The 13,320-nt window shown below is 40.2% G+C and overlaps 1 protein-coding gene across 2 annotated transcripts in view; it reads left to right on the top strand.

Moving 5' to 3' along the window:
* Positions 1-13,320, top strand: part of LOC136427813 (laminin subunit alpha-5-like) — a 39,757-nt gene that overhangs the window by 7,727 nt on the left and 18,710 nt on the right. The window contains exons 8-26 of one of the 2 annotated variants that reach the window (XM_066416990.1): positions 836-1,010; positions 1,417-1,559; positions 1,882-1,992; positions 3,583-3,724; positions 4,431-4,573; positions 4,967-5,086; positions 6,044-6,221; positions 6,587-6,729; positions 7,136-7,246; positions 7,868-8,018; positions 8,703-8,848; positions 9,096-9,215; positions 9,670-9,702; positions 10,248-10,401; positions 10,624-10,772; positions 11,361-11,471; positions 11,859-12,007; positions 12,393-12,546; positions 12,750-12,860. In XM_066416990.1, coding sequence (XP_066273087.1) covers positions 836-1,010; positions 1,417-1,559; positions 1,882-1,992; positions 3,583-3,724; positions 4,431-4,573; positions 4,967-5,086; positions 6,044-6,221; positions 6,587-6,729; positions 7,136-7,246; positions 7,868-8,018; positions 8,703-8,848; positions 9,096-9,215; positions 9,670-9,702; positions 10,248-10,401; positions 10,624-10,772; positions 11,361-11,471; positions 11,859-12,007; positions 12,393-12,546; positions 12,750-12,860 — 2,544 coding nt within the window. The remainder of the gene's footprint in view (positions 1-835; positions 1,011-1,416; positions 1,560-1,881; positions 1,993-3,582; positions 3,725-4,430; positions 4,574-4,966; positions 5,087-6,043; positions 6,222-6,586; positions 6,730-7,135; positions 7,247-7,867; positions 8,019-8,702; positions 8,849-9,095; positions 9,216-9,669; positions 9,703-10,247; positions 10,402-10,623; positions 10,773-11,360; positions 11,472-11,858; positions 12,008-12,392; positions 12,547-12,749; positions 12,861-13,320) is intronic. The other variant, XM_066416991.1, reaches the window with a different exon arrangement.

Here is a 13,320-nt window from a genome sequence, read left to right as displayed (position 1 = left end):
CCTCTATCATTTATTTGCGGTATGCCTAAACACCACAAACCACCACAAACGACCGCAAACCACCGCAAACGGGTCTAATATGCAGTGTACATGGGCAGGGACCTTATGTCACGCACTGAATACATTGTATATGCAATAATGAATAAAAAATATGAAGCAAATTAAATGTTTACCAGTTTAATCAAGTTATTCCGCTCATATCAAGATCGGAAGAATTTTTGGCCGCCATATTGGATCGTTGGTGTTCGGGTTCTGCACTAGTGGAGAACTCTTTGATACCTTTTCTCTAGCTTGACAGACGACGAGGCGATAATTATCGATAAAAAGTGGATATTGTTGGTAATAGATTATAGTATAATGTAATTGTATCATTATAAAGTCATAAGACTTGTACACAGAGTGTTTCCAGCTTCAAATACAATTATGATCCGGCCAAAAATTCTTCCGATCTTGATATGAGCGGAATAACTTGATTTAACTGGTTGACACTTAAGATTTGCTTAGTATTCTATTATTATTTATACATATTTTCAACATATACAATGTATTTAGTGCGTGACATACGGTCCCTGCCCATGTACACTACATATTAGACCCGTTTGCGGTGGTTTGCGGTGGTTTGCGGTGGTTTGCGGTGGTTTGTGGTGTTTAGGCATACCCATTTATTTGCATTTGCTATCAGGAAATGCATCCATAAGGGACGTCTTGTGAAATGATAATAACATATTCCTCTGTTGAAAGGAAAGTGTTTGTTAGCACTTCTCTTCTTCCTTAGCCTCAGGGTGCCTGCAAGGTGGCCTTGTCAGTAGGTTGATAATTATCTATTTCCTTTTAGCCTCAGACCGACAGTCTCCTGAGGGCGCCAGTAAGGTAGTTCTGCTGTCTGACGAGCAGGGTCAGGCCACCATCAACTTCCTGCAGGCCGCTGACAGGTGTCTGGAGAAGGGCATGCAGGTTGCATCATGGGAAGAGCTGCGGGACACCTGGAGTGCTGGGTTGGACCTTTGCAGGTAGGACGGAGTTCTCCTTTATTTCTGCTCCTTATAAAGGGTTTCTTTGTTGTTAATTGGCAATGTTCTTTTTTACACATGTTGGGACATGGCAGGACATGTTATGCACTACTTGAAAATGGCTTGCATGGTTCATCTCTGTAAATGGTATTAGAGTTGCAGAGTGGCGTGGTCGAACTGCTTTGACACTTAAGAAGGTAATTGAGGAGAATGTAGGACTTCAGGATGATGAATTTTGCTCTGTCATGGACAGGGACTTATGGAGATACAGGTGTCACCTCACTGAGGATAAACTGAACTGAATTGTTTTTCACACACCACCTGAGGTGGTGAGTACTTCTTAATCTTTCACTACTACTTTTCAGATTCATTAGATTGAATGTGTAAAACTGTTTATCGTTGACAGGAATGGCTGGCTGTTGGATGGAACCATCGCCCACCCAATCCACACTTCCCGAGAGAACTGTGAGGAGGTCGGAGTGAACCATGAGGGGAGCCACGAGTACAGCGAGAAGTACAATGTCTGGTGCAGGGCTTCCAAGGACTATGGTGTGTGGAGTGATACCTTAGACATAGTTATCAAAAGACATGTGTCTGAACCCTCAATGCGACAGCAGTAATATGTTAACTAATTGCTGACTCTGTGCCAATGTTGACATATACAGCATGATGCTTCTTCAATTTTTTCAGTAAAACACAATCAAAACAAGATTATTCAAGACTTACAGAACTAAAAAATTCATATTGAACTGATTTGAAGAGATAAGATTTTGTGAAACTGACAAGCTTGTGATTAATTCCATGTTTTCTACATTGTTGTTGCTCTTTGAACTCTTCCCTGACTAAAAACAACAACAACTTTGTTTTCCAGACTGCAGTTCTCTTGACCAGTTTAGCTGCACTAACGGCCTGTGTGTCCCACACTGGGCCCACTGTGATGGAGTCGACAACTGTGGGGACAACAGTGATGAGCAACATTGTGGTAAGGAGAAGTGTGTTTTGTGAAGTGCGAGGATCATTTTGACTGGCTTATAAAAAGAAAAATTGAGTGTCCTGTTTGCTTATAGTTTTACATGTGTCATCTCAGATAACACCATAATGATAACTTCATGCATGTGTCCTAAAGCTTTGCCTCTTTGCTTTAAAGTTTTAGCCTGCTACTAGCATGTTACATTTTGTTCAATTCAGCTTGAATCTTTGCTGCAAGTTTTGCATTGTTTGCTTTTGTTTCGTTTCCTGCTGATCAGTAGGCTTGCAGGGCTTAGCTGTGCATAAAGAGGATGCTGTGAAAGGGTTACGGGACATGCACGGGCATGGTGGGTACATGCACATGGTCATCATCAGTAGTTGATCATGGATACATGATAGGATGAGGAAAATTGTCTTGAGTTTAAAACTACACATACTGAAAAGATATTCCCAGGAAGTCATTTCATAGGATGGACCAATATTCTATTTTATCAAACAATATCATTCAGATTGTCTGTTGACAGATAATTTCAACCTGGAAAAGAGGATCACTGTAAGGGTTAATCTTACAGACGTCGACATGTTTTTATGAATCTCTGGTAAAACCTGACATTTTGTTACAGTAACTATAAGAAACTGCACAACAAAGAAGCCTTTCTTCTGTATACTGCAGCTTATGTAGTGCATGTATTTGTTGTAGTCAGCAAAACTGGACAATAGAATGTTTTCATTTCTTTTTGCAATGCCACTTCTTTGTACTGTGGAAATTGTTTTATGGAAGACCAAGGAAGGATTTGTGTGAGGTGGAATTGTAGATTTTTAGGTCTAACTGGTCATGCAAGAATTTTTCTTACAACAAGTGAACATTTTTTTGGTTTCTATATTCTCACACTCCACACACAATCTTTCCTGACCAAACTTCCTGAGTTTATTGAAAAGCAGCTCTGCTTACTTTGCCTTTCTTTGCCATCCTGCCATATTTTCATATTCACAATGCCCATGCTGCACTGCTTGCTGCTCTGATGCTGATCTGCTGCTGTTTCCATATATGATGTAGAGTATAAAGGTGAGTTTAGAGGATTGCCATTATTTGTCTGTGGTACCAGACTCGTTATGTACATATATTTTCTTAATGTCTATCTATTGGTACTTTCTTGACTTTAGAAAATTTGACCTGTACTTACTATATATATATGTGAACAGTATTTGTAAAAGCAACTACACGTAAGTAGTACTGTATTGCTTCTACTAGTTGATAGACAATAACATTGAATTGAATTCAATCAAAGTTTACCAGTACACAATGGCTTTGACTCAAGTTTGGGTGAAATATACCAGCTTCTCCAGGATGTGGTAAGACCAATGAAATGATTTCTGTGTGTAGCTAAATAAGAAATACAACATGTGACTGTACAAATGTACTTGATGATAACAATTTTTTAAAGTACCCTTACTTGTTTATTTTATAATTAGATGTGTAGCAGTGACCATTTTTTATCTCAAACATGCTACATGTGTAGCTGGCATGAGGAGATGGATTGAAGTTACACACATGTCAATCTATTGCTACATGAGTAATGTTGCCATCTAACTTTGCCTCCAGGCTCTGTCTTCCTGTACCCTGCCCGCGCCACTCCTGCCGTGACCTTTGACCAGGCGGAAGCCACCTGCTCAGCTGTTGGTGCACGTGTGGCCAGCTGGGATGACCTGAGAGACACCTGGCTGGAGGGCCTGGACCTCTGCATGTGAGCATCTTAAGACAAATGTCTTTGTTTCATGGATCCTCCGACCCTGATCGCACTGATGTAGCTGTTTGGCATCCGCTTTTCTATTGGTTACAGAGTTAGGCAGCAGGGAGAAGGTTAAGTGTCATATAATGTTCTATTTGGTCCAAGGTGCTACTAATACATACACTTCATTGTGTCCCCAGTACATTATATGCCTGCAACACTACCATAGGCTTTTCTGGTATTGGACATAACCACAAGGGAGCAGAAGTTTTCCTCATCATCATATCAGTTGAACTCACAATTTGTTTTTGTTTTGACTAAAAAAAATTATTAATTGTCCTTGAATAAGATGGTCTTTTCTTTCAGAATGTGCTGCTTCTTTAATACTCAGTAAATGCAAAAGTTTGCAGTGATTCAATTTGGGCAGAAAACAACAAGATATTTCATGGTGGTTTTAAGTTTGCAGTTAAGAAGTAATACAGCAAAAAACATGGACAATAAACTACAGTAACTGTAAACTTAAATGCATTCTAAGTACCTCAGTATGGGTCAAAACACAGAGTCCAGGTGAACTGCTGCAACACCTCTGCCCTGCATTCAACTGTAGAGCCTAATGGTGTTGAAATTCAACACCAAGGCTCTACCTTGAACAGCTTGTTGCACATACAGTTAAAGCAGGTTGGTGGGAAATAAGTTCACTGCTTGACTTGACTTGTTTCAGGATGGGGTGGCTTGCGGACGGCACGGTCGCCCATCCAATCCACACCGATCGATCAAAATGCGGCACCAACATCAACCACGAGGGTTCCCGCGAGCACTCGGAGAAGTTCTTTGTCTGGTGCAAGCCCAAGTACAAGACCTTTGGTAAGCTACTGGTGGACCATCTAAACTGTTTTCTTGTTTATACATGATGATAGTCTACTAGTATCAAGACCTGGGCCAGATAACTAGGGACAAGGGTTTGTGAACAAAAGTGGTTATTTACAATGGTGTCTGTTGCATAGTACAATCTTGATAAAAGCTGCCATACATTTAATGTTTTATTTCACCCAAACAGATCGAAGTATTTGTTTTTGCTTGTCTGCATATATATATATCTATATGTGTGTGTGTGTGTGTGGGTGGGTGTGTGTGTGTGTGTGTGTGTGTGTGTGTGTCTGCACTGCAGTTTTTATATATTCTGTAAGAGGGAGCAGTTTCTGTATGTACTGTATGTACACGAGGAAGTGAAGTCTGCCTTGTTCTTTGCCATCCCAGCTTGTAGTGACATCATGCAGGAGACCTGTGATAACGGGCTGTGTGTTCCGACCTCCGCGCTGTGTGACGGGATTGACAACTGCGGAGACGGCAGTGACGAAAAGTGTGATGGACAGAAGAGTAAGTTGTTTGTTTTCTTCTTTGATTTTGGTGATGTCAAGGAGCAAGATTGTGTACAGATTGTGTTGTGCACCAGAGTCCTGTATGTTTGTGTAGATGGTGTGTTCAGCACCAAGGACAGGTTTGTGTACAGATTGTGTTGTGCACCAGTGTCCTGTATGTTTGTGTAGATGGTGTGTTCAGCACCAAGGACAGGCTTGTGTGCAGATTGTGTTGTGCATCAATGTCCTGTATGTTTGTGTAGATTGTGTGTTCAGCACTAAGGACAGGTTTGTGTACAGATTGTGCTGTGCACCAGTGTCCTGTATGTTTGTGTAGATGGTGTGTTCAGCACCAAGGACAGGTTTTTGTACAGATTGCGTTTCACACTAGTGCCTTCTATATATGTGTAAAAGATGTGTTCAGCACCAAGGACAGGTTTGTGTACAGACTGTGTTGTGCACCAGTGTCCTGTATGTTTGTGTAGATTGTGTGTTCAGCACTAAGGACAGGTTTGTGTACAGATTGTGCTGTGCACCAGTGTACTGTATGTTTGTGTAGATGGTGTGTTCAGCACTAAGGACAGGTTTGTGTACAGATTGTGCTGTGCACCAGTGTACTGTATGTTTGTGTAGATGGTTCAGCACTAAGGACAGGTTTGTGTACAGATTGTGCTGTGCACCAGTGTACTGCATGTTTGTGTAGATGGTGTGTTCAGCACTAAGGACAGATTTATGTACAGGTTGAGTTGTGCATCAGTGTCCTGCATGTTTGTATAGATGGTACACCACAGCAAGAAACTGTGAGAGCTAAAAGATCTCACAAGATGTACGACACAGTGGAAAAACATGGAGAAAGACTGGATGCCCCTATAGGTTTCAATGACTGCAGAACAAAGTGAAAGATTTTTTCAATTTCTTTTGCAGGTTTCCAGAGACAATATCACTAATTCTCTCTCATAACCCTGTATTATTCCAGCCTCTGTGCAGAGCAACCATGCCTTTCTGTATGAGGGAAACAGGGTGTTTGATGCCCGTATGGACCAGGACATGTATGACTTCAGCCAGGCGGAGACCAAGTGTGCTGAGTTTGATGCCAAAGTCGCGTCCTTGGATGACCTGAGGGATGCCCATGAAGCTGGACTGGACCTCTGCAGGTATGTTCTTGTCATTTTTCATGAGAGGTCTCAAAGACAGATAGATCTTGTACTCTTTTATTACATTTTTCCTTAAAAATACTTGAAATGATCTTGTATTAAATGTCATACAATTAGGTTAGAACATGACCGGGTCAGAAGGGCATGAATAATGAATGATTTCACCTACTCCAAACTTCTATCTGCCCACAGTAAAGTCTATACACACACACAGTAGACATTTTGTTGTGAAATGTACATTCTCAGTCATCTGTCCATGATTATGGCTTGAAGGCTCACCAAAACGTTCCATGTTACTCTGTAGAATATGTGTATCAATGAGAAAAAGTTATATTTTTTCTGCATCTATTGTTTTCCCCAACAAGGCAAGGCTGGCTAGATGACAAGACTACTGGCCACCCCGTCCACTTCCCTCGTGAGGGTTGCACAGAGATGGGCTTGAACCAGAAAAGCGACATGGACATGTTTGAGGAGTTCCACGTGTGGTGCCAGCCTAATACTGTTGTCGGTATGGAGAAGATCATTCATAATAACTTCTGAAACATGATCTTTTTGGCTTGTTACCCTTGCCTTGATAATGCCAACCTTATGTTGTATAGTCAGACATTTTTCTTTTTAATGTATTCATCTTTCTCTCCTAGTCATTTTTTCTTCTAGACTTGTTTTCATTCTTCAATTCTTTTACCCATTTTGTTTTCACCTTTCCCTTTTTTCTCTCTCAGTTTTTTTGTCTTCTCTTTATTCTATTTTAACTTTGAGGCCAGAAGTTCTAAAGGAATTGAATATCCTTATAAGAAGTGATACACTCTTTTGTTTAGTTGATGGCAGTTCATAAGTTTCAGACTGCTTTTTTCTAGATTATAATGTTAGGATCTTCAAACTTGTTGCCAATGTTTTACATGAACTGTTTTCAGCCTGTGACCAGATTAACCAGTTTGGATGTAGCAGTGGCCTGTGCATACCTGAGTGGGCCAGGTGTGACGGCATCAACAACTGTGGAGACAACAGTGATGAGAGCAACTGTGGTGAGACACATCTTTAAAATCTGATCTCCGAGATGAAATCCAAAATTAGATATCAAATTCTTTTCACTGTAAGTATGTTTGTACTATACTGCAGTAAGGAATGTTGTTGATTGTTGATATGCACTCCACCAATTATCTAAAAAGTAATTTTGATGTATAATTCCACCAGGTGTCCTCAGACTGCCACATTAGAACTAGGTGTTATCAAGGGGCTTCTCAAGAATGTCTTGCACACCTGAATATCTGAAGTGTGCATACCTCTGGGCTGAGCAGTGCTGCATTTTTTAGATCTCTTTAAAGAATTTTGAGAGTTGCCACTCTTTTTAACAACTAGGTCACATTCACAAGGAAATTTTGACCTTATGAGAACAGTCTCTGTCCATAGTGCTGATATACTGGTGCTTACATTTTTTACACTTTAGAACACTTATGGTAGCCTGTGAGGGCAAATTTGTAGTGTACATTTTTTTTAGACAGTTTTGTTCAGAAAATGAATATTGTAACTCATCATCCTTCTGCTAAGACACAAAAATGGCAGATTACTTAGTCTTTTGTAAACAAAAAAGAACAGGATTTTTTCATGTTACAAATGATAAAAAAAGAACTGATTCTCTTGTCCAGGACATGTGTTCCTGTACCCTGGGAAGGAGAATGATGTGTCAGGTCAGGTGACCTTCTGGATGGCAGAGCAGACCTGCGCCAAGGTCGGTGCCAGAGTTGCATCATGGGAAGACATGTACAACACCTGGCAGCTCGGACTAGATATCTGCAGGTGATTCTTATCGTCACATTTTCTTCATTGGGTTTAGGCAACAAAGAGGCGTTTTGATGATTAATCACACTTAGAGTCCAGTTGTAGGTTAGCAAAAGAGATTCTAATAAGTTGTATTGTAAATAATTGTGTTGAGCAGGAAGCGGATGTGACATTTGTCTTATAAACCAGCGAACAAGTATGTAGTATAATTCTCCCATGAAGCCCTAAGGCTGTGACAATAAGGGACAGAGAGTTTTTGACGTAGCCAACTTCTAATGCATGGTTATCGAAGCTTTTCAGACAGTGTTCTGAATACTTTAGTCTGTCAAGTTTGCATTTCTAGCGGTATTACTGATGTTGCATCTAGCACATATCCCTAAATACCCCGTTTTCGAAAAATCCCGAATTTAAGTACCCCGCGAATTTATGTTACCCAACGTTATACATGATATGGCACTGGTTCATACTATTAGACACTATTAACAGAAATATAATCTTTTGAAAGAAGTTGGTCAGCCAACTGTATTGACCAAAAGACTGAAACATTTACATGCATGTAGCAGGCTGCCATCAAGCCTCCACGTCTATCCGTTGTGTGGCAGGAAACAACAGAGATTAAACTGGATAGTGAGTGAGTGAGTGTGTGTGTTCAGCCTGTATGAAGAAAATAAGTTTTTACACTCTTTTTTTGTTTGTTTCCAGGATGGCTTGGTTGTCAGATGCGACAACTGTCCACCCGATCCACACTGCCCGTGAGAACTGCGGTGACCCCGGACTGATTCACTACGGCCAGCATGAGTACAGTATGGTGTTCGACATCTGGTGTCAGCCTGTGGAGGAAGGATGGGGTATGTTCACACATCAATCTTTGCACATTGGTACCTGGTTTGGAAATACAAGATTGGAAATTAGATTTTTTTAAAGTTAAAACTTTTACACAATACAGGGTCTATAAGTCTAAAGCCCTGGTTACACATAGCTGAACCACCAGTCAACCAAGGTCGTACTATCTGTTTGTTACTTATACAATGTGTGTATTTGTCCTTTCACTCCTTTGTGTACATAATCTCTTTGTTTTCTACATTTTGTGCATAGACTGTTCCAAGGTGGACCAGTTCAGCTGTACCAATGGCCTGTGTATCCCTGACTACCTAAAATGTGACGGAGTTGACAACTGTGGGGACAACAGTGATGAGAAGTGTGATGGAAGTGAAAGTATGTAACGTTACATGAATTAAGTAGTTATGAAAGTCACATAATCAGGTTGTAAGAAGAAAAGCAATCTTACTTTAAGAAATCCTTCAAATTCAACCCCTCTATTGATACTATCCACTTTGTTAGAAATTAATCTGAAAATTGATTGTAAAATGTCTTCTCTAAGAGCAACGTCTATTGTAATTTCTTTATCTTTTATCAAAATTATTTGAAATAATTATCTTTTTATTTCTGGTTCTGGTTTGGTGTTGCATGTTTGGTTTGTGGTGTTTTATGTCTTTGATTTAGATTTTCTGTGTTACTTCTTCTTTATTATTTTTTGCTGTTTCTTGTCTTGTGGTGAGACTGTTATGATTTGATTTATATGTTAACTTTTTTATTTTCTGTGTTTCTGGTGCACGTTTGCTGTGTGGTTTGTGGTGGTTTGTGGTATTGGTATGGTGATGGCATGCAGGGGTTAGAATTGCAGATCAGGCTCGCAGAAGAGGTGAGATATTACAAAAAGCCACAACATCATGATGACTCCATCTTAGCTTTTGATTACAGACCTCTAAGAATTAAAACGAAGAAAGGTAAAATAAGACTGAATCACCTTGAAGCTATTCAATTATGATTCAAAGTTTGTAAGAGATAAAGCAGTATATTTATAACTGGCCCATTTGGGTTTGCAATCATGCAATCTGACAAACATGACATAACTTTCGACATGTATCAATGTCTTTTGGTTCCTTGTTGTTGTTGCACAACACTCATTGAGCATATGCTGCTTGGATTGCCTCTGTAATATTTCGTTTCACATTAACCATTGAATAAATATTCATGTTGTACAGAATTTTGTATCAGCAAACTGCATATTTTTTTAAAGTAACCTTCATCATTCCCTAGCAAAGGAACATCTCTAGTATGCATATCAAATTTTACAAGACTATATACCTATTGAATGACACTATATCTTTATAAATTATTCTAGGGCAGAAAAGATTTTGATATTAATTGGAATGAGATTCATAAAGAGCCTTGACATCCCTACAGGTGGAAACCAGATGGTGTTCCTGGTCGAGGGTGATGACGGAGAACAGTCCGTCACGTTCCTGGACGCTCCCGAGGCGTGTGCCAAGTATGACGCCAGGGTGGCGGCCTGGGAGGAACTCAGGGACACGTTTGTGGAGGGTCTAGATATCTGTCGGTAAGTCTTAGTGTCCAACCATGTCCTCATGTGTGAGTGTTCATGTTTTGTAGGGCTTCTTTTTGCTGAATACTTAAGGGACAGTTCACTCATGCCAATTGTCATGGTAACAGAAAAGAAAAATTGTCAAAACTCTGCCTTGCTGCTTTTGATTTCTCCGTATCACTAAATGTTTTGTCAAAGTGGTAAAATTATTTTTTATCAATTGTTGAAACATCACAGCCTTGGCTGGATGAACGACGCCACAGTGGCCCATCCCATCCACAGTGCCAGGGAGGACTGCCCTGATGTGGGCGTGGTTCACGGCGGCAGCATCGAGTTCTCTGAGAAACACGACGTCTGGTGCACCCCCATCAACAGCAACAAACTTGGTACAGTCCTTTCACAGTCATGTTTTGTTTTTTGAGCACAAACTGATTGCAAATCAACTTGATTTGATGGTTCTTTGACATCTTTATCTTAGATTTTGGAAACTCGTAGCTAGGGACATTACAAAAAAAGGAGGTTGGGATTGAAACTTAAATCTAACTCTATTCCCCTCCCTGAAACAGTATGTATAAAAGTAAGACTTTCCTCTCAGACTTTGTTTACATGTTGATATTCCAATTTAGAATTATATCTTAAAGATCAGATAACCAAAAAAACACATTGGTTTGGCCTGCCAATGAAAGTTTATTTCCAATGAATTTTTGCATTTTCTAATACTTCTAAAACTATACACTAAATAACATGGAAGAAGGATGTAAATATAAGCCTGTACAAAATCGCTGTTTTGATTTGTTCTATCACCTCACAACCTTTTGGTAGGTTTTAGTTCTCTCACTCCTAAGGTAGATGTCATGCATGCAGTGCTTTAAATACATTTTAACGTTATGACATTTAAATTCTGCTCTTTTCTGTGATGAAGAAACATTGCTAAGCAAGTGGTTGATGTCAGCTTTTTGTGGCTTTACTTTCAGAGTGTGAAACATACAAACAGTTCCCCTGTGACAATGGGTTGTGTGTGCCCCGCTGGGCCCTGTGTAACGGCATCAACAACTGTGGAGACAACAGTGATGAGGACCACTGCAGTAGGTGTTGCCTTCCATCTCTAAACAACCGGGTTGCTACTGTCTATTGAATGTCTATTCTATGGCGACATAGCTGACATATCTTGAAGCTAAGTTTATGTAGTACTGTTTTTACACATGAGCCCTTAGTTCTTTAATTGTATCACATGATGTATCAAGTAACATAGAATGGTTTTGGCGAGGCAGTCATTGATGATGTTGTGAGTGTGGTCCCTTGATGAAATTCTTATCCATTTGTTGTCATTATCATGTGGGCCAATTTGATAGCCAGTGAAACTCAAAAACTGATAGATAGTCGTACATTTGTACAATGTCATGTAGATTCAGCCAATTCTGCTATTTCTAGATATGTTCATACCATTGTTGTTTTCTCTGTGATATTTGTAGGGCCAACCTTCCTGCTACCGGGGACACAGGGCCAGTATAACCTGAGCTTCAGGGCTGCAGAAGCTGAGTGTAACAAGTTTGACGCCCGTGTGGCACAGTGGGAGGATCTACTGCAGGCCTGGGACAAGGGACTGGACATCTGTCGTTTGGTAAGTTCTGCTCCAGCAGAGAGCCTTTCATTCAGAATTTGAAAGAAACAGAGATCAATCTGCATTTCCAACTTAATTGTTAGGTGTTTGCAAGGCTGTGTATAAGCTATTTCTTTGGCCAACTCAGGTACATATAGCATTTTGGAGAGATACATTATTTGGCTTATAAAGGATTTTTCATACAAACAACACTCACTTTATTTTTTCAGTGCCTAGTTTACCTGTGATAATACCATTGAAATTGAGCTCTTTTATCACTAGTCTAGAGCAATGTTAACCTTCTCCCTGCTGCTTAACTCTGTAACAAGTAGAGAATGGGGTGCCAAACATCTGTCTCAGTGTGCTAAAGGTTAAAACATAAAATTTACAATGTGAACTTCCCCAGGGCTGGCTTCTAGATGGCACCGTGGGATTTCCCATCCACAACCCGCGGGCCCAGTGTAAGGGAGGTTCGAGCGCTAAAGGCATTCAGCACTTTGGCAGTCAGATGCACGACTCCAAGTATGATGTCTACTGTATCTTCAGGAATGAAGACAGTGGTAAGTACCTGAAGAGTGACCCAGTACTGTTGAACCTGTCTTTGAGCACAAAATTTGTCTTAGGTAGAATAAAAGGTAGGGAGAATGTTGATAGAAATAAGCTGATGTTGACAATTTTTCAGGCTCTTGCTTTTGCAATTACTGGCTTTATTTGTTATAACGAGACATTTGCCAACAGCAAGTTGATTTGTGTTTTTTCCCAGACTGCAACACCATCAACCAGTTCACCTGTGGGAATGAGCTGTGTGTTCCCTTCTGGCTCAAGTGTGACGGAGTGGACAACTGTGGGGACAACAGTGATGAGAACACCTGTGGTATGTATCACACGAATTGAACCAGTCATTATTGAGCTGAGAAGGGTGACAGATGATCACCAAAACGACGGCTCTCATAAATATGTGGTTGTAAACAAAGATCTCTGTTATTCACGTAACTGTCTGTTTTCCCCCAATGTGCAAGGGTTTGACATGTTTGCACTAAGGTTGTCATGATCTGATGCTAGACTTCCAGCTTCTTCTGTCCCATGAGATGAGATGGCGAGTGTCTATCTTAAATGTTATCTATAAAAGTCTATTGCTGTTAGCTCTGTGGGTCCTGTCCTTGTTTGTTCATTGTTTATCTATTCATGCAAAAACTGAAAAAGCCAAGTAATGAAATGAATAAAAAAATGAAAAAAGGGCTGGAAGAGAGAAGAAGCCTGAAAAGGCTTATGCTTAAAGCTTTGCAAATACGTCCATCAAGGGTCATTGTTATTATTTTAAATAGGGAAGTTCT

The sequence above is a fragment of the Branchiostoma lanceolatum genome, chromosome 2, assembly GCF_035083965.1.
Source record: "Branchiostoma lanceolatum isolate klBraLanc5 chromosome 2, klBraLanc5.hap2, whole genome shotgun sequence".
NCBI classification, from domain to species: domain Eukaryota; kingdom Metazoa; phylum Chordata; class Leptocardii; order Amphioxiformes; family Branchiostomatidae; genus Branchiostoma; species Branchiostoma lanceolatum.
Note: the sequence above shows the minus strand (reverse complement) of the source record. Positions and strands in the feature narration are given on the sequence as shown.